Source organism: Caretta caretta, chromosome 1 (assembly GCF_965140235.1).
Source record: "Caretta caretta isolate rCarCar2 chromosome 1, rCarCar1.hap1, whole genome shotgun sequence".
Taxonomy (NCBI): domain Eukaryota; kingdom Metazoa; phylum Chordata; order Testudines; family Cheloniidae; genus Caretta; species Caretta caretta.
Genome location: NC_134206.1, coordinates 52,303,665 through 52,330,776, shown reverse-complemented (window position 1 = coordinate 52,330,776; position 27,112 = coordinate 52,303,665). Strand labels below are relative to the sequence as shown.

At 41.1% G+C, this 27,112-nt stretch overlaps 1 protein-coding gene across 6 annotated transcripts; it reads left to right on the top strand.

Moving 5' to 3' along the window:
* Positions 1-4,668: 4,668 nt before the first annotated feature.
* On the top strand, positions 4,669-26,197 carry SPART (spartin). Of its 6 annotated transcripts, none has more exons than XR_007356350.2 (11): positions 4,669-5,018; positions 8,056-8,170; positions 9,509-10,341; positions 11,432-11,629; positions 12,700-12,804; positions 16,444-16,573; positions 18,400-18,594; positions 19,945-20,103; positions 20,208-20,298; positions 20,988-21,123; positions 24,362-24,484. XR_007356350.2 is itself a non-coding variant. In XM_048847765.2 (11 exons), exons 3-10 carry the CDS (start codon positions 9,511-9,513, stop codon positions 22,553-22,555), a joined length of 1,770 nt encoding a protein of 589 aa, XP_048703722.1. In that variant the 5' UTR covers positions 4,669-5,018; positions 8,056-8,170; positions 9,509-9,510; the 3' UTR covers positions 24,362-24,452. The 6 variants fall into 6 exon arrangements, 4 of the variants coding, with proteins under 4 accessions (XP_048703722.1, XP_048703704.2, XP_048703713.2 ...); XR_007356352.2 differs by lacking the exon at positions 24,362-24,484 and adding an exon at positions 22,495-22,528; XM_048847765.2 differs by lacking the exon at positions 20,988-21,123 and adding an exon at positions 22,495-22,555 and having other exon boundaries at positions 24,362-24,452.
* Positions 26,198-27,112: the final 915 nt, after the last annotated feature.

Genomic DNA, 27,112 nt, shown 5'->3' with positions numbered 1-27,112 from the left:
GGGAAAGGACCACTTGGAGTTCCTATTCCCCCAAAATATTCCTGCAACCCCTTACACCCCCTTTCCTGGGGAGGCTTGAGAATAATATCCTAACCAATTGGTTACAAAGTGATCACACACCCAAACCCCTGGGTCTTAGGACAACAGAAAAATCAGTCAGGTTCTTTAAAAGAAGGATTTTATTTAAAAAAAAAGGTAAAAATTACCTCTGTAAAATCAGGATGGAAAATAACTTTACAGGGTAACAAAGAGATTTAAAAAACACAGCAGAACTTCCTCTAGGCTTAGTTTCAAAGTTACAAAAAAAGAGGAATAAACCTCCCTCCAGCAAAGGAAAAATTCACAAGCAAAGCAAACAAAAGATAATCTAACACACCTTGCCTGGCTTTGTAATATGAGAGACTTTTAGGATGGTTTATAAGAGAAGGAGTTTTCTGACCTGGTGCTTCTCTGCTTCCCAAGAGAACACACACAACAAAGCCTCCCCCAATATTTGAAAGTATCTTCTTTCCCCATTGGTCCTTTTGATCAGGTGCCAACCAGATTATTTGAGCTTCCTAACCCCTTACAGGTAAGGAGGAATTCTAGGATACCCTTAACCCATCTCAGAAAGTCAGCATTTAACATTCACTTTGCTCACGGGTGAATGATTTCTCAAATTGCAAAGCAGTGGAGAATCAGGCCCAAGATGGCTGCAGCCTGACAACCAGCCATATGCAATTCACAACCAGTATACGTAGGGAGATTCTAGACAAGGAACAGCCTCTTCTCAGAGGTCAGATAATATACCTTTAAATGCAAGTTGCAGGAGTGCAGTACAATAAAAGAGATGTCCTTCTGGAAGCCAGTTGCCAGTTTCCAAATGTCATGCTCTGTCCAACTTTCTAAAATGTTTGATAAGTTATCCTTACTTGTAGTCTGAGCCTATCAACTTGGAGCATATAAACTTAAGATCGTTCTTGCATACTTAGCAAACTGCCTCTTCATTCTAAGTTCAACAAGAATAAGGCTGGGAAAAATTGCTAGGCAGATGTTCTTGCAATTTCCTCACTTTGCTTTAGGACAGATGTGTGTTTACTCATTATCTATAACATGCAAGGCCTAACTACATATACACACTGCTGCACTGGCAGAGTTCCGATGGCTTATGAAACACAGAAGACAGTGAGGGCCATTAACGGACTTACAAACTTCTTAAAGGGTTACTACCCAATTCCTATATACTAAAGAAGCAGCAGGATTAATATGGTGGTATAAAATTACTTTATGTGGCAGTGTACACTAAAGTCACTTGGAAATCCAGTTTGGGAAACCAAGGCATATTTTAATCTATGAATGACATTTCAGTGAATTTGGACACATTTTAGTCTACAGTTCATTCAGAAAAGTATAAATTGGTCTACCAAAAACATAACTAAAAACTCATGAGAAAGTTGGGGGGAAAACAACTTTCTCAGTAAAACAAAGGTAAAAATGGATTGAAATAATTAAAGTTGAGGATCATGGTAAATTGTGTAACTGGAAGTGGTGGTGGTGGTGATGATGATTGATAAAAACAGATTACTTTGGGAATGTTTTTACAAGGTGGTGAGCTCCAGGAAAGTGTTGAGGACTCTCAATTAGCCAACCCTAGTTCCTCCATTATCAGCCTTTCTTGGAAACTCTCCACAGGCAGCCTCTTAGCACTGATCAGACACCAAGGAGAAAAGTGGGCCAGTACCTAACCACTTAAACATGACAAGACTTGGCCTATCATTTCTGCTTCTGGCTCAGAGTATATATTTATTCTTATCTGCCACTAGATGGCAAACTTTCTACATATTAACTATTCTCTTTCTCTCTCTCTCTCACACACACACACAAAATATAGGTGGCAAGTGCCACCTCTATTTAAGGCTCCCTAATACTTTCTATGATAAGACTGTTTTCAGTTGCTTATAACTTTGCCAAACTTAAACCATTTGGGATAAACTTTCCTATACTGGGTTCCATCACAGGATTTGTTTGGTTTTTGTTTTTTTAAGTTTCAGCAAAAATGGTTCAACTGTTTCTGAAAACAAGTATGTGGCAGATTCTGTTTGTTCATATTAAAATTTTTGTACAACTGATTCACTGAGAAACTCTGGCACCTCCAGGCTTTAAAGCAGGTGTTTGACATTCAGTAGAGGGGTCATTGTTATACCAGGAATGTGCTTTCTGTCATTCCCTTGAAAATCCACCCAAATCTGGCTAAGTGTAAAGAAGTACAGAGGAGAGGGTGAAAGTGTCCACAAGGGCAGAGGGAGGAGGCCAGTGTCCATGAGGTGGACAGGCAGTGGAAATGGGGAGATCATTGAGGTGTCAAGGCCCTAGACGGCAGGGGAAAAGGAGGACAAGTCTCATTAGTACACTCTGAAATTAGTACAGTGGAGCATTCAGGGAGGTTACAGGGCAATGGTTATCAGCGCAAGGGCCAGTGCTCAGAGGGAAGATCAGGAAACAAGGTCCAGGGGAGAAGCAAAAAACAGTGATCAGGGTTGGCAGGTAATATTGCTGTGCTGAAAGCTGAGGAGCGGCTTGACAGTGCCCATAAGTGCCTCATGAGCATGGAAGGGTGTCGGGGAGAGTGTGGCTCTTCCATCTGCCAGGAAACAGGAGCACTGAAAACCTCCATTCCTCTGTGTGCATTTTGTGTATGGTTGAGGTAGAATTTTCCCTCCCCAAAAGAGTTGAACACATTTCTAGACAGACTAAAAAAGAATTGAGACATTTTAAAAATATCATGATTTTAAGCCAATCTCATAATTGTTGTGGAGTCCACAGATTAATTTGTGAACTCCCAAGATCAGCAATACTTTGTTTACAGTGAAATTGTCCAATGCAAAATATTGACTTCACTTTATAGGGTTTTAGGGTTAGGGTTGCTACCTAGCCTGGTATCTCCAAGATTGTCTAATTTTTAACAGCTCCACAAGTGGGATTTGTGAAATGTTCATGAGTCCTGAGATAATTTTGGGGGGCATGGGACACACTGCAAAATATCTTTGTCACAGTCTGACCCAGTCCTGCTCCCTGGATGGACACTGGTCTGTTGAGACAGGATCCAACTGCCGAATCCCACATGCTTCTTAGCTCCCTGTATCTGGATAATGACTGATCACTGTTCCTAGCTCTGGGTCTTTCAGGTGCTCTCATGTGTCTGATGCCTGTAGTCCTGAGACCTAGACCTCAGAACCAGTACCCCTGCCCTTCTGAGCCACCATTTGATTAGACATGTTCATCTGGAGTACACCTGGCTGTGTGAGCTTTGGGCTTCTAGTTTAACCCATTCAGGGACAAGATGGCAGTAAAACAAGAAACCACAGGATTAGCATAGGAATTTCTTAAATACACACACTTTGCTCTTAAAAACCACCACAGAGCTACAGATCTTAGGAAAACAACATACTGCTGAATGCAATTCCTCTCTGTTTTCACTACTTCTGTGAGTCTTGAGTTGGTCCAATTCATGTAGGCCATACAACCCTTCTAGCCTTCTTGGCCTACCCATCCTGCTTCTGGAAATTAAACAGCCTTCCTTGGCATAGAAAGCATTTCTATTTTAAAAACAGATTCTGACACCTTTCTTTTCCCTGCACTTCCATTGTGGAATTTCCAAGCTCTAACCTACCCTGAGCTTTTGTGCAGAGAATTGTTCAAAATCAATGGCCCTGAAGGTAGAAAACCTATTATCCCACAGGGGTAGAACCATTCAGTGTTCTGGTCTTGACTGGTCTGACACAGCTTCTGACATAGTCTGTCCACTAGCTATAAAGTTCCTGCTGCAGAATGAATGCACAAAGCCACACTAAAGATTATATTAAAAATGGAAGTTGAAATACATGGCATTTACAAATCTAAATGGAATTCGTAAGTTGACAAGAGACAAATTGTAATGATCGTGTAGACAGCCCTCCACCAATAGATGGTGTACTATCTTTATCCTAGTGTTGTTATCTGATTGGGGAAAGTCTTGCCTGTGGTGCTGGAATTATTCCAATAAATCCCAGTGATTTCTATAAGCAAGTATTACAGTATCCCCCATAGTGTCACAATCACCACATTATGTTGTAGTGCCATGAAGATTTCTTGTATGGCACTATTCTGACACAGTGCCCTTGTGCTGTGCTAAGATTGATGTTTGACACAGCAGGATGACCTCTCTGACTGTTCTGTGTCACAGTGTTCAACTACCCTGATCTGAGGAGATGATGGCTAGGGTGACCAAACAGCAAATGTGAAAAATTGGGACGGGGGAAGGGGGGAGGTGTGTGGGTAATAGGAGCCTATATAAGAAAAAAAACAAAAAATCGGGACTGTCCCTATAAAATCGGGACATCTGGTCACCCTAATGATGGCTGAAATGTGTCCCTTTGAACAAAATTCACTGAAGTTGATAACTGCTTAGTTACCTAGCACAGAAAATTTCACGGGAAGTTTCACAATCACAAATGGGGGCGTGTGAAGTATCAGACATAACCACAAACAAGGCTACGCTTGTGTATCACTTCCTTGCACAGATTCAACATGCGAACCCCAACAATCCCTCCCAGCCTTTCAACAGAGCCTGCAGTCACGTCTCAGTATCACACGGCTACGTCACCACACAACGCTGTCGTCTCCTCTTGTGACGACATCCGGTTGTCCTGTGATGTCATTGCAGCAGGAACACCATGCCCTGCGGTTGTGACGCAGTGATGTCACAGAGCATTGTGATGTCGTGCCAGACGATAACATATGCACGCCGCAGCCCGGGCTCGCCTGCCAGACCCCGATGGCGACCACACTCGTGACCGCCCGGGCCCGCGCCGCGGCGGTGCAGCCTCGCTCCGGGCTGGGGGGCGCTGCGCCTGCAGAGGGCGCGCCCTGCTCAGGCGCCCAAAAGCCTCCGCTTGAGGGACGGGAGCAGCTGACAGGCGGTGACGTGGTTCGCAGGGCAGCTGGGATCGCGGAGACAGTGGCGGAGAGGGAGCAGGTTGCTGGCGGGCGGCTCCAGTTCCGTGAGTGCCGGGTTCGGCTGGGCCAGGGGCGAGCCCGCCTGCGGGTGGGAGCGGGGTGAAGGGGCCCCGCCCGCCCCCGTGTCTGGCTAGGGGGTCTCCCTTGTGTTGTGGGGCTGGTGGGGTGTCAGCTCCCCCCACCCCGTGTCGTTCTCTGTCAGCCGTGGGGTCTCATCCCTGGGCAGACCCGGCATTTGTTTGTGGGAGGCGGTTTCTAGCTGAGACCCCAGTGGAGCTGGGGATCACCCCCCCCCCCCCAACACACACACATTTGTGAGGCTGGAGTTGGGAGCCCCTAGGTGCCATTGTGGTCACGGACCAGCTCCCTCCTGCCGGCTTGTCACGCCTCCTGCCAGCCCCAGTACACACGGATGATCCTTGGAAGTGGTAGACCCAGCCAGAGGCTTATGGCGGTGGTCGCCTATTTTGTAAACACCAGGACAACAAACTGGTACCTGAGTCTACCTGAGGGGGTGTTCTCAGTTCGCATTTCTGTACCCCACGCACCACAAAACAAATCTGCAATTCACTTTATTAACTGGCATTGCCAACATTTTTATTGACTTGAAACGCAGAACAAAAAGTTAATAAAACCGGATTATAGATAAAGAAGCCCCAGAGTACAGGAAAATTTAAAGTAACTTTGAAGTTCTGCAGTTTCTGTTTGTTCACACAGGTTCATTTTTAGCTTTTTCACCCATTCCAAAAAGGTCTGTAAATACAACTGACATGTTTAAAAGTACCTGTATGGTTTGGAAATTTATACCAGAATAAGGAAACAATCTTGCAGTTTTACTTACACAGCACAAGTCTTAAATTCCCCTCTAATACTGATCCCTTGTTTTGGCTTGAGTGACTTTACCAGACCCTTCTCCTAAGTGTCCCCACAGGAGACTGTGATTCCTTGAGACTGCAGAAAGCCAAGTTATCCAAAGCCGGGTACCCAAAAATTAGTGAACACTTCTGAAAACTTGACTGTATCCACTACTGCTTTAGTAATAATGGAAATAGTAAAATTGATCTACCTCATGTAAGTGTTGGGGGAATATTAGTAGTGGGTTGCATTGAACCATAGAGATGATTAGAAATCTAGGGTCTGTTTAAGCTGTGTTAAATATAGCCCTGAAAAACATCAAACTGACACTGATTGAATAGAAAAGGAGTACTTGTGGCACCTTAGAGACTAACCAATTTATTTGAGCATGAGCTTTCGTGAGCTGTAGCTCACAAAAGCTCATGCTCAAATAAATTGGTTAGTCTCTAAGGTGCCACAAGTACTCCTTTTCTTTTTGCGAATACAGACTAACACGGCTGTTACTCTGAAACCTGATTGAATAGAGTATTTCACTGAAATACAGTAAATTAACTATGAAGCGGTAGCTTATTTTAGTTAATCTAGAATGAGAGTGTTTCTCAGAATGGTTTGATTTTGAAAATCATTTTGTTTTGGGTGGATTTTTTGTTTTTGTTTTTTTAATCTGTGCTTTGCAGTTTGGAGTGGGAGTGATTCATATCTATCTGTCAGACTTGCTGCTAATGAAAGAGAGAATATTAATTATGATTGTTCTGTAACTCTTCTTTTTTTCCATGATGACCGCCAAATTTGATGGCAGTTTTTTATATTAGACAACACATAGGTAGTGGGGGTGTGGGTCCTACTAAAGGCAGTGCAAATGAAGTGAAGTGAGTCATATCATTATTGGTTCTATGGCTTTTTAATTTTTTCCCCCTTTTTAAGGAAATAGGCTCAATGGCCTGTGATGGGATATTAGATGGGGTGGGATCTGAGTTACCCAGGAAAGAATTTTCTGTAGTATCTGGCTGGTGAAGCTTGCCCATATGCTCAGGGTTTAGCTGATCGCCATATTTGGGGTCAGGAAGGAATTTTCCTCCAGGGCAGATTGGAAGAAGCCCTGGAGGTTTTTCGCCTTCCTCTGTAGCATGGGGCACGGGTCCCTTGCTGGAGGATTCTCTGCTCCTTTAAGTCTTTAAACCATGATTTGAGGACTTCAGTAGCTCAGACATCGGTGAGAGGTTTTTCGCAGGAGTGGTGGGTGAAATTCTCTGGCCTGCATTGTGCAGCAGGTCAGACTAGATGATCATAATGGTCCCTTCTGACCTAAATATCTATGAATCTATGAAATCCAAAATGGACTAGGATTTAAAAGCCTCCTAGAAATAGTATATTTTGAGGAGAACTTGGGAGGAAAGGGTGGAGCTATGGCCCAGTGGGGTCAGGAGAGAATTCCAGATAATGGTACAGCATGGGAAAAGCCTGGAGAACAGGAGTAGTAGGACACAAAGGGGTGTATTAGTCATCATGTTGCTTGGGTGCAATGTATGGGTTGGGAGGGAGGTGGTGTAAATAAATTATTTAGGCATGAGTCAGTTTGTAAACTGTCAGGTGTCAATTATATCGGAAGCCTTAAGGTTTGTATTTATAGAATCATAAGAATTACCATACCCATCACTCCAATCCCTGACATTGTCTAGTATTAGATGCTTCAGAGGAAGCTGAAAGAAATCGTACAATGGACCATTAAACTTTAACCTGCCCATAGGAAGAAAATTTTCCTAGCCCGTCAGTTAGTGATTGGTTTATGCCTTGAAACATGAGGGTTTAAATCCCTTATTAACTATCTGCCTAATGTAATTGTGTCTAATATCCTGTCTAATATAATACTGGATGTTCTCAGTCATAGAATAGGCTAAAACTTTTTTGAACCTCACTAAGGTCTTGGCTTCAAAGATAACATAAAGAACAACTATATTTGTTAACTACAACTATATACATTTGTTTAAGCAATTATATAGCTTAATTTAGATTCTTATTTCTATATTTTTTTCATTATATTAAGATGGTGCATCTGTTATTTCTTATTTACTAGAAAATGAACTTTTTATTCATGATTTGTGTCTAATTGAATTCCATTTTCCATCCAAATTCAGCTGAAGCACAAAAACAGCATTTTTAAGTATTGGTTGGGAAAAATCTGGTAGTTTCATTTAACTATTCAACTCTAATTGTTGAAATTTACAGGAGAGGCTACACTCTGAAGAATGCTAGATGACTGATGAATAGTCTGCAAAACTGAAAATAAAAGTAATTAACCCAAAAGTACAACAGAGACTGAAAGACTGTCATTTGGAAAAAGGTAAAGACCAATTTTTCCTCCATTATAAAGAATGAAAATGACAGAGATGACTTTTAGTGCCATATTTATAAAGCTTGACCTCAAAAGTTAAATGTTCTTCCCTGATCTGTTCTACTTAAAAATAGTCTTTAACTTACTAAACTTTATGAGGAGGGCTCATTAATTCAGCTCATAATTTTTTATGTCTTTAAAGTATTTAATAAAGTAGAGTGAGTGTAGGCCTTCATGTAAGTTGCTGTCAATTCCAATTTAATTTTAAATAAGCTTGTCTTTAAAATAAATACTTTACTTAAAATGAATTTTTAAATAAAAATCCAAATTTTTAATTTTAAAAACTCCTCCTGCTTGTTGCTTCTGTTAAGGCTTTTTAAGACGCCCAAATGTAGTATCTGGAGTTTGTGCTCTCTCCTGGTGCTTAATTTTTAGACAAGTAATAATTGACATAGACTATTTACAATTGCAGGAACTGAAACCCATCAGAACCCTCAATCTTTGAGTTCCCTAGATGACGAGGGTGCGCAGCACCATGCAAAGTCCCACATTAACTACCTTAAACTGTTGATTAGTGTAAGAACTGAGGGTCTAGTTACAATATAAACAAAAACATTTTAATGTGAAGTACAAAATGAACAAATTGATCTTGTCCAGAATGTTATATGAGAATTGGACATGTAAAAACTTCTGTTATAAAATAAAACCATATTTGTCTGTCTACTAAACCTATCAGCAAGAGAAATGAAACTATAGTTTTAGAAAACACATTTTGAACAATAGCTGCAATATATAGTGTTGCATTCTGTTTTGAGTTGCACTTCATTGTTTTTGTATCTTTCTGCACTTATCAAGAAGTGCTGAGTTGACCTAAACGAAGATAGGGAACCATCACAAAATTTTAGTAATGGAGGGTCTGTGCATATATATCTACTGGAATTACACTTCAGTCATTATACAATATTCTGGAACATAAACCCTTTCAGCAGCTTTTCTCTCTTTAAGAAGTAAACACCTTTGTGGTGTAAGCTCCTCATTTTGGATTAATCAGATCTGATTAATACAGGGTGAGAGTCCTTAATGAGCTGGAGTCTTATTTTCTAATCCAAAGGTTAACCAGAAATGTGTAATAGAACAGATCAAAATTTGCACCATGCATAGATACTTTGGAGCTAAGACGATTTAGAGTGCTCTTGTGAAATTTATTATGCTGGCTTGAACAAAAACAAGTTTTATCTTATAAGAAGTGTCTCTTAATTGACTGCAAACAGTTCTTACTGCATGCCTATAAGGATCAGGAAGGTATGCCTACGCTTAGTCATGCTAACACTATGTTCCAATTTGCAGTAATGGAACAAGAACAGGATCCTGCTATTCTAGAAGATGAAAACATTAAAGCTATTAAAGAAGAGTTCAAGAAAGCCTTTATGTTTGTCAATAAAGGCCTGAATACAGATGAATTGGGTCAAAAGGAAGAAGCAAGGAACTACTACAAGCAAGGACTTGACCACTTGCTTAGAGGAGTTAGCATTCCATCACAAGGTCCTGAATGTACAGGATCCCAGTGGGACTCTGCCAGACAAATGCAGCAAAAGATGCAAGAGACTTTACAAAATGTTAGAACTCGACTGAATATTCTAGAACAAAATACTCTTGCTAGGCAAACTAATGCCACCACAATGAATGTGCCTCTAGAGGTGCCCAAGTTATACCCAGTGATTCCCACTAATGAAAAGCCAGCAAGGCCCCCTGCACCTAATTCTCTGATTCCACCATCTGGGCCTCCTGCAGCAAATGAAAATGTTGCAACTACAAGCAAAGGGCAACATCCAGCAATGAGTCCTTCATCTCCAAAAACTCTCTCTCTACCACATGAAGCTCCTCCTGCGTATACTCCTCAAGCTACTGATGGACACTATACTGTATCTTATGGTACAGACTCTGGGGAGTTTTCGTCAGTTGGAGAGGACTACTACACAAAATGTACTCAGCCGCCTCCCCTTGAAAGTCTAGGAGTAGATGCAGATGAATTGATCCTGATTCGCCAAGGAGTACAGATATTCTTTGTGACTCCTGATGGGCAGGTTAGTGCTCCTTCATATCCTGGATACCTGCGCATTGTGAAGTTTTTGGACACTGATGGTGCAATGGCCCAGAATCGTCCGCCAGCGTTTCTTCAGGTAACAGTTGGAGTGTTGTTTAACTTTAGAATACATTGTGTCTGTTACCAATTTTTGTATATGGGCTAGAACTTTGTAATCTGAGCCATTTTGGCTCTTGCACGTCTGAGCCAAAACCTGCTTCTCTTGTGTTCCTGTGAAAGAACCTGTACAGAGAACTACTCCTTCACTAGCTACATTTATTGTAGGCATAGATGTCACTAAAATATACTGTTGTGTCTGTCTGTCAGAGTTCCAGAACACCAAATGTTTCAATGGACTGCTTTTTTGGAATGGGTTGGCTTTTAACACTTCTTTGATCTTATAGAATTTGTTTTCCCTTTCCTCAGATAAATTTGACCTATTGAATGATCTATTGCTATTAATTGCATCCGTGTATAAAGGGTCAGTTTAAAATGGACTTAAGTATTTAACTTTCTAGCTGAACATGTCAGTATAGTTTACTTGGATAACCGCTGCACAGTTCTGAATTTGTGGTGTATGTACAACCTTCTTATGTAAACTAGGGATGGAACAGACATTTTTAGGTTATCTAGTCCATCTTCTTGCCAGTGCAGCACTGTTTCCTTGCGAACATTTAGAAGTAGGTTTTTCCAGCCTGGTTTCCAACTTCAGTCTCCTTTTGAGAGAGTGTTTGTTTGGATCTTCTTATCCTTGTCTACAAGGGGGAAGTATTCCCACCATTGGTTCAGCTCCACAAGTGTTAGCAGCACTGGAAGCTCTAGACAGCTCATTAGCAGCCTCTTTACACTATCATGTAAACCTGCTCTGAGTGGAGCAGAATGGCATAGGGACTGTAAATCCAGCACCTGCTTGGTATTAGGCTCCCTCTACTACTGAAGCTGGGCTTCCTGTGTCTTAGTAAATTAATTTTATTTGTTCCTTATTTAACTTTGGTGGCAGTCTATTGAGAGTGATGTATCCCAGCAATACACTTTTCAGGATCATTTGAGGCTTTTTAAATAAAGCTACATGGGAACTTTGGAGTCTGATGCTAATCTGTACAGATCCTTCAATTGACATTACTTTGGGCTTATTGAAAAAGCATGATTCTTTAATTTATGCAAATAAATTAATTTGTCATTTTCAGGTTTGTGACTGGCTATATCCTCTTATGTGCAACCAATCTCCTGTTCTGTGCTGTAATAGTGGAGTCTACATGTTCCCTGATTTGATGTCGCAGGTGCCAGGATCCCATGTGGGAGTAGTGCTATCTTCAGAACTCCCAGCAGCTGACCGAGAGCTTTTTGAAGATCTGTTAAAACAGATGTCTGACCTCAGAGTCCAGGTAAATTCTAGGGCAATGGTTTTAAACAGACAATAAAAGATACAACAAATTGTAACTGCATAACAGGCATAACTTTGGGGTCTTGCCAAGTGATCCAGATCACGCTCTTATGTAAGCTGGGCAGAGTAGTATGCATTTTAATACAGCCAAATACAAAGGTCAGACCTTTAGAAACAACTATTGTAGGCAGTATTTAAGGATGGGGGACTATATCATGGAAAGCAGTGACTTGTAGGAAAATACTCAACTGAACGTGAATTCCCCAAAGAGGCTAATATGATTCTCCAGGGAAATATTGAGTAGAAGGACGCTATTATCTCTGTGTACAGCACTGGTGAGACCATTGCTTGACTACTGTGTCCGGTTTACATTTTTAAAAAAGAATTTAAAGACAGTTCAGGTAGAACTTCAAAAATTATTAGAGAGCTGGAAAGCATGCTTAAACAGAGTTTTAAAGAGCTGAATCTACTTCGCTTACTGCAGAGAAGGTTAAGAGGTCATTTGACCAGTCTATAAGCGCCTACACAGGGAAAAGATCTCTGATATTAGAGGACTCTTTAACTTAGCAGTCAAAGGAATAACAAGTCCAGTGGCTGGAAGTTGAAGTTAGAAAAAATCTAATTCAAAATAAGATGAAAATTCTTAACAAGGAGGATAATTAAGCTTTGGAACAGCTTCTCAAAGAAAGTGGTAAATCCATTGTCACTTAAAGGCTGTAAATCAAGACTGGTTGCTTTTCTAAAAGATATGCTCTTCTTCTTTTACCACTCAAGCTCAGGAGTGGTCATGAAAGACCCAGTCCTGCAGTGTTTTATGTGCGGGTAGCCCCCTTTGGCCAATATAAAATCCTGTTAACCTCAGTGCAGCGCTGTGTTGGCACAGGATCCTGTATGCAAAGCAGGATTGAGGCATGACTTAGCAAGGAAAAATAATTTTGTCCAGTACAGGAATTACTTGGTGAAATTCTGTGGTCTGTGTTATGCAGGAGTTCAGACTAGCTGTTCATAGTGGTCCTTTAAGGGCCTTAAAATTCCATGAATCTATTAATTTGCCCTGATATGATGATGCAGGTGCCAAGATCCCATGAGGGAGTAGGATTATCTTCAGAACTCGCAACAGCTGACAAAGAACATTATGAGGATATGTTAAAACAGATGTCTGACCTCAGAGTCCAGGTAAATTCTAGGGTAATGGTTTTAAACCAATGATAAAAGATGCAAATTGTCATTGAGTAACAAGTGTAACTTTATAGTGTTTAAAACTGTCAAACGGGCTTCTGTGGTAGCCTGTGGTAGTGGTGTGCTCTGCCACTAGGGAAATGCAAAGGTGAATTCTGGCTCTCGCCCCTTAATCTAAAAAGGGCTTTGAAATGCTGCAGAGCTTACCCCTTGAGAGGGGGTTCCTTCTAGTTAAGAAAACATCCCAGCTGCATTCTGTAGTCAGTCTGCTTGTGATTATGTGATAGCACTGAATACCATCTCAACAACATTTGGTGGAAGGATGCTGGCAACAATGAGTGGCTGTGGAAGGAGTTTAAAATGGGGGAAATTCCAAGGTTCTGCTGTGGATTATTACCTGTTTAGTGCTGACAGTGAGTCAGCCTGCATGGATGCAAAGGACTACTGGAGAAGAGGATGAGTGGGGAAATATTTTAGGAATTTTAAAGCAATATGATTTAACATATTAAAAATATCACAATTAAGAAAAAGGAAATAGATTCCCTCAATTATAATGTGTTCTATGTAGAACCCCATTTATGGTAGCTTAATTTTTCTCAAAATGTCAGCCTTCCAACAAGTATTTCTATAAAGGTTCTAATATTGGTAGAACAAGCTGCCAAATGTCAAACTCAAAATATGTTATCAAATTGTTGTTTTTGCTCTGGAAAGTATTGTATATTATTTACTGCCTACAGTATGCTTAGCACGGTGCAATACAGTAACTCCTCACTTTACGTTGTCCTGGTTAATGTTTTGTTGTTTGGTTTTTTTTGCTGATCAGTTGGAGAATATTCTCGTTTAAAGTTGCACAATGCTCCCTTACAATGCATTGTTTGGCAGCTGCCTGCTTTGTCCACTGCTTGCAGGAAGAGCAGCTCGTTGGAGCGAGCTGGTGGGGGCTCAGAACCGGGGTGGATCGGCAGCTGCCCGGCAGTTCAGGTGTTCCTCCCCTCACTGCCATGTGCTAATCCTGCCCTCTGCCTTGGAGCTGCTCCCGGGAGCCTCCTGCTTGCTGTGGGAGGGGGGGAGGATGCTAATGTCAGGATGTCCCCCTGCCCCCCCATCCCCATAGAGCAGGGGAGGCATGACAGGGTTCAGGATGGAGGGAGCTTGCTGGCAGTAGCTGCTGTCTCAACTTGTTGATCTAATTAAAAAGGCAGTGTACTTAGAGTGGGATCAGTGTCATTAAAGAGGCAATGCTTGTCTCTCTCACACACTCTGTGTGTCCGTCTCTCTCTGCCATGCTGTCTACTCCCTCCGTTCCTGTTGCCTTGTAGAGTGTGAGGTTACATTAACAACAATATGTTAACCCTTGAGGGCTCAGCCAAATGCTAGTTCATCATTTAGCAGTAAGGCATTCCCTGGGAAATATCCCACCCTCTGACTCCACCACCTCAACCAAGCTTCACAATCATCATTGCTGTGTACTGTAGTAAATAAAACATATAGTCTTTTGTCTGGCAAAAAAAATTTCCCTGGAACCTAACTCCCCCGATTCCCACTAATTCTTATGGGGAAATTAGATTTGCTTAACATCATTTCGCTTAAAGTCGCATTTTTCAGGAACATAACTACAACATTAAGTGAGGAGTTACTGTACAGACAAATAGTCCCTGTTCTGAAGAGCTTGTGATCTAACAGAACGATATTCAAAACATGGGAGGATGATTTAAAAGGTAAAATGAAACAAAACACTGACTTTTCATTTTTTTTAATTAGAAAGTCACTACTTCTGTGACACGAAAGTAGTAAGTATGGTAGCTTGGCAAATTGTGAGAGCATTCTTTCCATAGGGAGCAACATAGAGAAATGCATGGGAAAGGGTTGGGAAGGAGACAAATGGGACATAAAGCCTGGTGTAAATCATGGAACAGAGGACCAAAAGGGAAACCCAGCAAGAGACAGATCTGAGATGTAGGCAGATTCATGAAGGGATATACCCTCTTGGAATAATACGTACATTTGGATTCAATAATTCAATTTGAATTGCAAATGGTCAGTACAGTATTTACTAGGAGAATGTGATCCTATACTGTTATCAAACAATAACTGGTCATTTTCTTGGAGTTGTGACTAATATACTAAAAACACTGACATCAGAATAGTAGAGCAATACTGGAGGTGAATCTCTGCATGCAAATCGTACAGATTATGTTGCAGTGTTTATCTTCCGGTAGTATGTTGTTTAGTATCTCTGGTTGTTGAACAGGAAACTGAGAGCTCATCTATTTTTTGGAATTCCTCTCTGTTCACCTTTCTCATATTGTAATAGTCCAGTTCCATTCCCCCATTTGACTTTATTTTCCGAAAATATTTATTGAAATACACTTCCTCAGATTCTCCTCTCTAGTATTGTTTTGTATTTTTGTCTCTTATTTGATATGTGTTCCTGTATGGTAATTATAACCATTCTTTTCCATTGGTCCCAGACAAATCTCTCTCTCTCTCTCTCTCTCTTTTTTTTTTTTTTTTTTTTCCTTTCAGAACTTTAACCAATCCTCTTTTCAGCTATGTCGATTACTTTGACCCTCCTGGTATTTAACTTGTACTAGTAGTATTTACTGTTGGAATTTAAGTATTGTTAAAACTCTCCTTAATTTTTTCTGCCCTCTTTAGCTAGAAGTAAAGTCCATTGTATACTATATATAAAATCATATTAATTGCAATAAAGTTGCTTTATGAAAAACAGTAGCCAGTCTGGTAGTTGCCCCTGCTGCCTCTGAGTAATTGACAAATGTTGCGGCCTAATCCAAAAGCTTTAGAATGTTAGAGATGAAGGCAGGTAAAGCAGCCCCCCTTGGCCTGAAGAGAAGGCAGCATCGTGCACCACTTCATAGTGTTCCTGGCTGTACCAGTCTGTAAAAGCTCCAGCAGCACATGGAGTGAATAAGTGTCCTTTTATTTATAAATTTGGGAGGAGAAAAAAAGAGCAAATTCCCAGCAAAGCTGTATTCTGTTGTTGCAGCTGGACTCTCTGGGCAAATATAGAACCGATTGGGGCTGCAGCTCCCATACTGAACAGTAGCAAAGCGTTGTCTTCCCTCTTAAAAAATTTTAAGTGGAAAGATGGACATGCTTGTATTTTTTTTTTCTTGCATTATTCTCCCCCCCCCCCCCCCCTCCCGAGAGTTCTCAGCTATGTTAATTGACCAAACACTCCTGTTTGTAAGTTTCCACTCTAACTAGACCAAGGAAGTCTACAATTTTTGTTCTAAAATGCTTGTTTAGAGAAGTTTCTAAAACAAAATTGCTGTGGAAAAAGTCACTGAATCTCTTGTCTGTACCATAGTAACACACACGCTTTCATCCATTCTCTGCTAATTCATCTCAGAAATAAGGAACTTAATCCCAGGTTTTTAAAGATATTTAGATGTTGCTCTACTCAGTGTTGCAATGCCTAAGTCTCAAAAGGGCAACAGGGTGTAGGAGCCTAAGTCACTTTTGAAAATGAGGCTTTAGCTCCTAAGTGACTAACACCTAAATACCTTGATCTCCACTACTATGGTTAATGGGGACTATCTAAAGTCCCTAAATAGGATAACTTGTTAGCTTGCTAAATACTTCATTTTCATGAATGTATATTTAATCCCTTAGCCTTTGGAAGCTTCAAGTGATGTGAATAACCTGGCCCAGACTGTACGCATCCAACCAGAGCCTGAAGGAGGAGAGAGAGAAAGAGAGTTACCTGAGTGGAGTGAGAAAGTAGCTCATGGAATCTTGTCAGGTACTACCAGAATCAGGGATTATGTTTAATTGTCTTCCCAGTAGGGTTTAAACACTATATTTTGATTTAAAGGCATTGTTGCTGATGAACATTTTAGGGGGCTGGGGGTAGGGGGACTAGATACACAAAGATGACTTAGGCACCCAGCCACCTAGCTGAATCCATAGCCTTGAGTAAGGCACCCAGATTTCCTGTTCAATGAATGCATGGGGAGAGTTAGGTGCTTAAAAATAAGATTCACTATAGATAGCACAGAGTGGGGGAGCCACCTAAACTAGCCCATAGGAAATATTTAGGAGAGAGGTATGACCTCAGCCAAGCTCACCAAAGGGAGTTAAAAGGAGGACTTGAGACTTGTGGCAGGAGAGCAGCAGCGGCGGGAGGGAACCTTTTGCCAACCAGTCACGAAAGCTTATGCTCAAATAAATCTGTTAGTCTCTAAGATGCCACAAGTACTCCTTTTCTTTTTGTGGATACAGACTAACACGGCTGCTACTCTGAAACCTGTCAAAGGGAGTTAGGCACTTAAATAGGGGTCAGAGGAAGGCACCTCCCTTCAATCAGGATTCACAGCCTTGAATTTTCTCACGGACATAGGACTGACCTGGCTTAGGCACCTTTCTCACAAAAAACAGAGGAGAAGGTGGTACCTGGTCCTTCCTTACACCCAATAGCCAGGTGGTTAGAGCACCCACCTGGGATGTGGGAGACCCAGGTTCAGTGCCCACTCTGCCTAAACTGGAGCAGATACTTGAACCACAGTCTTCCACCTCCCTGGGTGAGTGCCCTAATCGCTGGGCTGTAGAGTGTGTGTGTCTGTCTCTGGCTGTCTCTCTCCAATGAACATCTATTTTATACAAAGTGGAACAGCTTCAGAAGCTGAGAGCTTCAGACTACCGCATAGCCACGTGGTTAGGGCACACACCTGAGAGCAGGGGGACTTGGGTTAAAGTCCTTGCTCCTCTCTGGCAGAGTGGGGATTTGAACCTCAGTCTCCCACATCCTGAGTGAGTGCTCGAACAGTATAAGAGGGGCACCACCATCTCTTCTGTTTTGTATAGGGCCTGATCCAGTAGGCATGCCCTAAGATCCTCTCTGAGGTGAGATTGGTGGGGAACACCTAATCTGAGATCCCACCATGAGTTAGGCACCTGGTGTCAGGGTTTGGACAGCTGTCTGCATACCCATGATCAGCAGAAATGTCAGCACCTAGGACTTTTATCAGCAGAAACTTAGATACCTACAGGGTTAGATGGCATCTGAGTAAGGGTTCTGAGAATCAAAATGTTGGACTTAAGTGTCTAAATCCCTTTGTGGATCTAGCCCTGAATGATTCAAGCCACTGAAATGAAACTGTTTTAGTCCTTTATGATTATGTTAGAAAATGGGCATCTGATATTTTTTTTTCTTTAAAAAGAAGCATTCTGCAAGGGTTCTGTACTCCAGGTATGAAGTGACAGAAGAATAAATTTGTCTGAGAGACGTTAGCAGGAGGGTTAATGAAGAGATATGGATTACATTGTATCCAGAATGCTAATGATGCCCAGCTCTCTGTCTATCACACTTGATCCTGATGGAGCAGAGTTTATATGAAATTGAGGCTTGGATGAGGGTTAGCTAGGTATGACTGAAATCTGACACATTGGAGATAATGTGGTGGTTAACAGAAAGAAGAGTTGTAGAAATTCATTCATATTAGCTTTACTTCCTCAGCAGGTGCTGCCATTTGCAATTTTAGGTATGTTACTAGGAGGGAGGAGAAAATACTGCCACAAGTCCAGTCTGTAAATACTACGCATCATAAGCTAATTATTTTTGTTTTGAAGGAGCATCCTGGTTGAGTTGGGGTTTGGTCAAGGGAGCAGAATATACTGGCAAAGCAATCCACAAAGGAGCTTCCAAATTGCGAGAACACATTCAACCAGAAGAGAAACCTTTGGAAGTCAATCCAACTGTAGCAAAGGGGTTTCATGTAGCAAAACAAGCTACTGGAGGAGCTGTAAAAGTCAGCCGTTTTTTGGGTAAGCTGTTCTGCATCTGAAAAAAGATGTTGCATTGAATGTGCAGACTGTAAACACACCCTGTTTGCTTGGGTTTCTGAAGTGCAGTAACTAGATGAGTTAATGAACTGACCTCGTTTACAGATCCCGTAGTTACTCCTGGTTATCATTAGTGTGAGATCAGAATTAGCCCCAAAGTATCATACTGTATTTGGCCTTTTAGAGAGCAAGGTTGGTTGTTTTTTCCTAAATCCAAAGATCAAGCATATTACTCTGTCATGCATTTCTGCAATCTTAATGTTAGATTGGAATCTCCATATTGAATTAAATGGCTAAAACTGACTGTTACCTTTGGTTCCAAAAGTAGCTGGTTTCATTTTAGTTTTTAATGATAGCATTTAAAGGTTCTAGCTGAACTCATCTGTTCAACCTCTACAATTATCAAAATACAGAGGTACCTGTATAAAGTGTTTTTTTCAAACCTGGGGGGGCTTAAAATTAGGCTTCTAAATTCATACTTGGCCACTGCTATTGAAATGTCTTTGTCTTCAGAGGTGCTGAGCAGCCCCAGTGTCTATTGACTTCATTCTCTTATTATCTGCATTATTATGGTAGTGCCTATAGGCCCCAATCACAATTAGGACCCAGTGAGTTGGGTATTATAGAGTCACGTGGAGGAGTTAAAGTAAGAGACAATATGTGCCCTCCTGACCAGCTTCTTTCCATTTAAACAAGGGAGAAAATGGAAAGGAGGGATTATCCCCAATTTACAGATAGGAGACTGAGTCAGAGATTTGCCCCAGATTGAGTTTATGGACTGGTCCACACTAGAAGTGCTCCATTAGCACAGCTGCACAGTGTCTGATGAAGACCGCTGTCCTGGCAGCATAACTACTCCACCTCCAAGAGGTGGTTGCTATGTTGATGGAGCGTCTCCTGCCGACGTAGCACTGTCCACACTGGTGCTTAGATCAGGGTAACTTGTGTCACTCAGGGGGAGTGGCTTTTTCAAACCCCTGAGCGATGTAAGTTATCAACATAAGTGGTAAGTGTAGACCTGCCCTATGACAGAACTAAAAAATTAACCTAGATCTTGATTTCAAGTCCAGTGCCTTAACTTCAAGATCATCCTTCCTCTTTTAATGGGAGCTGGGGCTGCTCAGCATCTCTGAAAATCAGGCCACTTCTATTTAGGTGCCTAAATATGAATTTAGAAGCCTGTCTTTCTCATGAATGGAATAAAATTGCAATAATTTTTTAGACTTTTTAATAGAACTTTTAATTCAGTGAACCAAACGTTCCCCCTCCCCCCCCTCCCCCCATTTCACAAGAACTTTCAGACTCAGTCTGAATACTTTTTCTGTGTGTTAGTTGAAGGAGTGTGTTCAATAGCAAGCAGTATTGGAAAAGAGTTAGCCCCACATGTGAAGAAGCATGGGAGCAAATTGGTTCCTGAGTCGCTTAAGAAAGACAAAGATGGAAAGTCCACTTTTGATGGTGCCATGGTTGTAGCAGCAAGTGGAGTTCAAGGTAAAAAAAAAATAAATTTCTAAATACATGTTGTAAGCTACATAATTCTTTCACTTTGCAATATTTTGTCTTAAAATAAACTCTTTTTTTGATTATATTTACAGGGTTTTCAACAGTATGGCAAGGTTTGGAAAGTGCAGCCAAATGCATTGCTAATAGTGTTTCAACCGAGACTGTTCACACTGTCCAGCACAAGTAAGTTACATTTTTATCTACTTGTTTGTCTCCTACTATAAACTAGGATTATGTCTGAACAATGGCCAACATACAAGCCTGCTTATTAAACTTTTAGCTTTTACAAAATTATAGCAAGTCTTACTATAGAGAATAAAATCTCTTTGCACTAGGAATTCAGTAAATGAACAGTGACAGATATGCCCTCTACCTAAATCTGATTATGTAACTGAGTAAATGTCCCTAATGCAGTGGTTTTCAAACTTTACTGGGGATCCAGTTGAAGAAAATTGTTGATGCCTGTGACCCAATGGAGCTGGGGATGAGGGGTATGGAGTGTAGGAGTGGCCCAGGACTGGGGCAGAGGGTTCAGGTGCAGGGTTGAGGGCTGTGGGGTGGGGCCAGGAATGAGGGGTTCAGGGTGTGGGATTGGTCTCTGAGCTGGGGCAGGGGTTGGGGTCAGGTCTCTGGGCTGGGGATGCAGGCTCTGGGGTGGGGTCAGGGATGAGGGGTTTTGGGTGTAGGAGGGGTTCCAGGTTTGGGAGGTCTCAGGGTTGGGGCACAGACTTACCTCTGGCAGCTCCTGGTCAGCGGTACGCTTCCCACCTTCCGTGGCACCGTGCACCACGCTGCGCCCCGGAAGTGGCCAGCAGCAGGTCCAGCTCCTAGGCAGAGGCGCACAAGCGGCTTCGCGTGACTCTTGCCCGCAGGCACTGTTTCTATTGGCTGGGAACATGAGGAGCCAGAGCTCAGGGTGGGGACTGTGCGTGGAGCCCCATGGCCTCCCTGCCTGGAAGCGGCCAGCAGCGGGTCCGGCCTCTGAGGCACAGCGCAGTGTTGAAACAGGTAGGTACTTTTAACATCCCGGTTGGTGGTGCTGACCAGAGTGCAACCCAGTGCCTGACATGCCATGACCCTGTACCCGAAGTTTGAAAAACGCTGCCCTAGTGGATTTTTTTTTTTTTTTTTAAGCTCTGTGGTCTAAATTAGTACAACTTTGAGAGATGTAGGTAAAATCCCATTCAGATTTTGGTGTGTATTTCAACATTTTTATTAAAAAAAAAAAAATGTCTAGCTAAAATACTAACTTGGAATCACTTCTAACTCTTTGGTTCAGTCTTCACAGCTTTGGTTTACCAAAGTTTAACAAAAGTTCAGATGAAGATGAGAATCTGGTGTACAAGGAAGGAGTTTCAGCTAGAAGTATGTGCAAAGGAGGACATAAAAGGGGAGTTAAGGAAGGAAACTTAAAACATAGGCCTCAGCAGTACAGATATTGAGCAGAGTGTTTAAAGTTAGGGTGGATATAAACACAGATGTTGCCAGAAACAAGTAAGCCGGGGGAGGAGGACGGGGATTTAGGACCATGTGGTACTGTGGTGATGGGAAGATGGTAGAGAGCCTCTGAAGAGATGATAGATTGAAAGGGTGCAGGTGGTGGTCTGGAAAACAATACACTAGGCATGATCAGAAATGGGAGGTTCAGTAAAGGCACTGAGGTAACAATGGAGTCAGTAACAGATCTAGCAGCAGCCAGGTAAAAGTGGTGCATGTAAATACAAAAAGATCAGAAGAGCACAAAGAAGCAGGTAAGACAATAAGCAGACAAACAATATAGAGTAGAGGTCACTGGTGAAAAGTCCAGGTTCTGTGGTGGTGCATTTCAGACTGGAGGCTATGAATGTACTCCTGGAATGCATTTTGGGTAGACAGCAAGCAGGTTGGTGATGGGTCTTTTATAGGCAGCTGCAAGAAATGCATTAAGGCTTATGGTAGGCTGGGCAGAATGCCTGCAGGTGGCATGGAAAGAAAATCCTTAGTCTTTACCCTAGATACAGTGACGTCATTTCATTTTAATTGAGCTTTTCTGTACTCCCCACCCTGTAGGATGAGGTAATTATTATATAAATATCTGCAAGAGCTTTGGTTGAAATATTAGTAGATACTGCTATTTGCAGATCTACAGATTGGGCATGTCTGAGAAACCTGCTTAAAAACGGGAGTAATCATCAGTCGCATCAGGGCTTTTATTGTGTTTTTTTTTGTTCCATATGTCATTTTAGAACAGTCTGACTAATCAAAACTGCATCACTGTTATCTGGCTGTCTAATGGTATCTTGCTCCTAAGGGACTGTCATACTTATTTCTAATAGGAAGTGGCTGGAGGAGCTGTATTAGTACTCTGCTGCCATTTAAAATCATATTTTTTTATTTTAGATATAAAAATAGGAAACATGGAGATCGGCTATCAACAGCCACTAAGAGTGACAAGCAATAAGTAACTAAATTTTGCAGTTAACTAAAACTTAGTGTTTGATAATTGAGGATTCCCCCCATCACTTGCATTTGGCTCTATCCAAACATGTTTTAAAATCCTGCAAGAGATCTTCTTAAGCTTGTTTCGGTTTAGGTGGCAGAACTGTCTTTTCTATAAGACAGCTGTAAAAATCAGCATAATAGACAACATTAAAGGAACAGTATCAGGTTTCCACCAAGCTACAAGTGCTCTGGATTTGAATGTAGCTGCAGAACTACTAGCTCTGTTTGGGTGCAAGTGAAGTAAAGTGGCCTCTAACTACTAAGGTTCTTATAGAGGTGTCCTTCATTCTAGTATCTGAGTGCATCTTGACACATTTAAAAACAAAAGCCCTCTCAGTTGAGGCACTGTAAGATTTTGAGCTGGGGTGAAGAATCAATTTATCAAATCTTGTATATAGGGCTTAAGAAGAAAGCTAAATTGACTATACACTCTGCCACTGTATGTGCCATAAGCAGTGCAGCTACCTCTTGCAGTGATGCTGCAGCAAATTTATTTAGTGTATCAAGGGTGGAAATAACTAATCAAACTGGCAAATATTTACTCCTTTTTGCTGTCAACTAATTCTTTGATCTGCAAATTACACCATAATCATGATTAAGGCTGCTACTCTATCTACAGAGAATATTTAAATAAAAGAGTGTTTTTCCTCATTTAGTTTCAGTACTTGATTCAGCCCTCAGTAGCCAGGGCTGCTCTTCTAGTATGAGATAAGAACCCAGACTTTGGTTCTCCTAACAGAATACATTACCTCCACCCTTTTTAAAAAAAAAATATATATCCTAGAGAACTTTCAGACACTGGACTATCTAATACAACAAAAAAATTATGGCCCTGACTCAGAGCTGGACCTTGCAGGAGGCTCAGCCCAGATGGTAGAGCAAAGGTGGCTTAGCACTGCTGGGATTCTGGGATCACCAAGACTATTTCTGGCCTGCTCTTATTTATGCATGGCTACAATGCATCCCAAGGGGCTGTGTGGCAACTTGGAACAACTGGATTGCTGAGTGCTCTGGCCATTCCCCTGTGCTAGTCCAATATAAGGATGTGTTATGCTGGCCCTACATTGCTGGAGAAATTCCTAAATGGGGAGATCTGGTTTCTTATCTGCCCCCTTAGGCTATAGAAGCAGTGTAAGAGGCTGGAACACAGCCCAGGATTGAGACTTATGTTTTGAATATGTTGGACTAACACCTCCCCTTGCCAGAATCTTCTGATACCAGGACACTGCTGACTGAGGCTTCCCAACTAGTAGAACTTCTCTCTCTTCCCATTGTTCTGTCTCCAATTCATCTCATTTCCTTTATTCGCACCTGTAGGGGGACAGATTTTTTCATCCCCCAATACCATTTACACCTAACTCCTAGAGAAAAGAACAGAGCAGTGGTTGGTATTCTGACACTTGAAAAGAAAGTTATGGAATTAATAAGCCTTGTGACAGATTAGCAGCCATAATATGAATTTTAGCAATTTTTAATTTCAGTGTTTAAATATTTAAACTCAGTCTAGTCAAACTTGATCTGGGTTCTTTCATTTTCTTTGTGCTATGCATAAACTCTTGCTTTGGGAGTGAAGATTTCAAGAGGGGTGAATTAATACAATCCATAGTAGCTGTACGCTTGTGAAGACCCCATACTGAAACAGATTTACAACCATGTGGCCGTGGGAAGCAAGGGTTTGTGCATAAGGAAAATTGAATGAACAGATGACTTCACTTGTATTAAAGTTTTTAAAATGTATTTTCGTATCTACAAATTTTTTTTTAAGGTATGGGGATGATGCAGGCCATGCTACAGACAACGCTATGAATTCTGCAATCAATGTTGGTGTGACAGCATTTAACATTGACAACATTGGTATCAAAGCTATAGTGAAGAAAACTGCAAAAGAGACTGGTCATGCTGTGCTGGATGAATATAAAGTACTAGAAAAGGCGAAAAAGGATGGAAGATAAAACAGTTAATTTCTCAAAGCCTTACAGTATGGATGTAATTTACTATTTTAAAGTAATGGGATAATGCTAATCTATAATGTAAGTATTTATTTTTTCCTAATTGTCTTTACTAAAACTAATTCTTTACATACTTGAGAACTGAAGGCATAAAACTAGCCATTTTCTCTGAGATGGAAGTATCCTTCATTTAGCATTTCTGCAATCATGTATCAATCTGACCACTGGAAGGATATGGATTTAAATTACATATAGTACATTCAGAAAAAAAATCTTAATCTATTAATTCAAAAACTCCATTTTTCAAAACATAAAATGGAACAGTAACATAGATGGAAATATGAATTTGTTTTGAGTATTTTTGTAACTCTTTTGTAAAGAAAAAGGGTTGGTACTCTGAATAAATCTAATAGGGTTAATAGTTTAATTCCACTTTTAATTATTATGGTTGAAATGAATTTACCAAGGCAGAATTGTCTTATCTAATTATATGCACTAAAATTAGTTTTGGGTTCCATCCTTCAGTTTCCAAAGACTAGGGAAATTCCTTTAGGACATCTAACATTTAAATAGCAGCTGAGCTAATGACCAAAGTCATATTAAAAGAAATGAAAGAGCGGCTGGTAGCCTCCCTCCTTTAAAGTTAAATGCTTTTCAAAACAAATATTTATGCAAACCAAAGACTTAAACCACAATGTTTATTAGGGTGACAAGTACTCTCTGTACAAGAGAACCAACTCAAAATTAATCAGAATACTCACAAGTTGGCTGGAAGGGAGGAGGGGGGGAGGGAATCAGTAATTCTGTGAAATCTAATTTTTTTTCTTTGGGGGGGGAGGAACTATTATAAAAAAAATTATTTTTGGTAGCTATCAGGGTGAGACTGTGTCCAGGAAAAAATTTTCTATAGAAAAGCTTTCACTGACCTTTTACACTGCATGTGTTTCACAATCCAACTGCAATGTCTTCAGAAAGTTTTGTAACATTGGGTATTACTCTGATTATTCCATTAGAGGGCAGTATTTGAAATAAGGTTTTTTTTGTTTGTCTACTTCAGTATCTAGTATTAAATGCCAACGATTATTAAAGTGAGCTTTCAGTCATGGTAAGGGCATGAGTTCATGGGCATGAACACAATGAAAAATTAATTTCTGAAAACTATCCCAATGAATGTAATATACATGCTGCTTTTTGTAAGTAGTTACTTTTTGCCCAGTTTCTACTCAGACTGGAACTGTCCTGATGTTTCTTGTATACCGGTGTTCAACAGCTTTGTGTAGTACACAGGAGTGCAGTACATATGAAAAACTCAGGTCATTCTTTGCTACTGACTCAAAAATTCATTACTGGGCTTCACAGCTGCTATACGTTCCAGTCTTGATTGAACCTGTAGTGGAAACAAAATGACATTTACAAACTGTCCTTCACATTGATTGCATTTATTCATGAGTATCAGCCAGTCACACAGTTAAGTCATTTTCTGCAATTAAAGTCTATACTAATAGATTAATAGAAAGTAATGCATTTATGTGGCTATTACATGCCTGCACCTGGTGATGGTGAGAAGTATGAGGCCAAGAGAGGAACAATTTGACATATAATTCCTAGAGTGTCTTGTGGAATTGAAATTATAAATAAAACAACTTGACCTATGTGCTTAGCATTATTATGGATGCAGAACTACTGTGTGTATTTTCTGTTGTGAGAAAAGTAAAAATCTGGGATTTTTCCTGAAGTGACAGTCAAGATCATAACCTTCACCCAGGTCTACACTAGCAACTTTTACTGGTATAGCAGGGTCTATTAGGGTACAGGAGTGTTTTGGCAAAATTTCTATACTGGCAAATACCCTGGTCTAGATGCAGTTATACAGACAAGTGATTTTGTGGCTAGTTCACTTTGCTCACTGGACCAGTATAAGGTATGTCTCCCCTAAAAGGGCTTGCTTACCCATAGAGCTGTATTGATTGATTGATCCTTTCTAGTGTAGACTAGGCCTTAGTCTTGTAACCTGCTTCTGTCTCTACCTACTATTTGCTGCTTCAGGAGCAGGCAAAACATTATTCAAATTGCCAATCCTGTAATACTCAAAAAAGGAGAACAGGATATTCCTTTGAGCTTATACCATAACCCAAAATGTTCTCAAGCAGTAGTATACTCCCTCCCCAGGACTAGGAGCTAGAGCCTGACACTTAGAAGTTAAAGGGGCCTTGGTCTGGCTGTATGGGGTGGGGAGTGAGCACAGGGCCCTAGGCAGTTGCCCACTTGCTCATCTGTAAGGCCAGCCCTGCCTCACACCTCAAAGTGACAACCCCTGCCCCATACCAGGCCACCTCACTTCTGTGCTGCTGCTGGTGGTGCTGCTGCCTTCAATGCTGGTCTCCCAACTCTGTAGTCTGGTCTCCCCTACAATAGCCAGATTTCACAGTCCATGGTCCATTTTTCATAGCCATGAATTTGGTAGGGACCTGGGTATGTTAGATGTAGTCCCTTTCAAAATAATAATACAAGTACTATACCTAGCTTAGTAGTTCATTATATTGCCATATTTCTCATATTAGCTGGTT

Coding starts and splice junctions, on each gene's coding strand:
- SPART (XM_048847737.2), top strand. CDS start 9,466: ATGCCTACGCTTAGTCATGCTAACACTATGTTCCAATTTGCAGTAATG. Junction 16,574..18,399: donor AGCTCATGGAATCTTGTCAG/GTACTACCAGAA, acceptor TTTGTTTTGAAG/GAGCATCCTGGTTGAGTTGG. Junction 18,595..19,944: donor AAAAGTCAGCCGTTTTTTGG/GTAAGCTGTTCT, acceptor TCTGTGTGTTAG/TTGAAGGAGTGTGTTCAATA.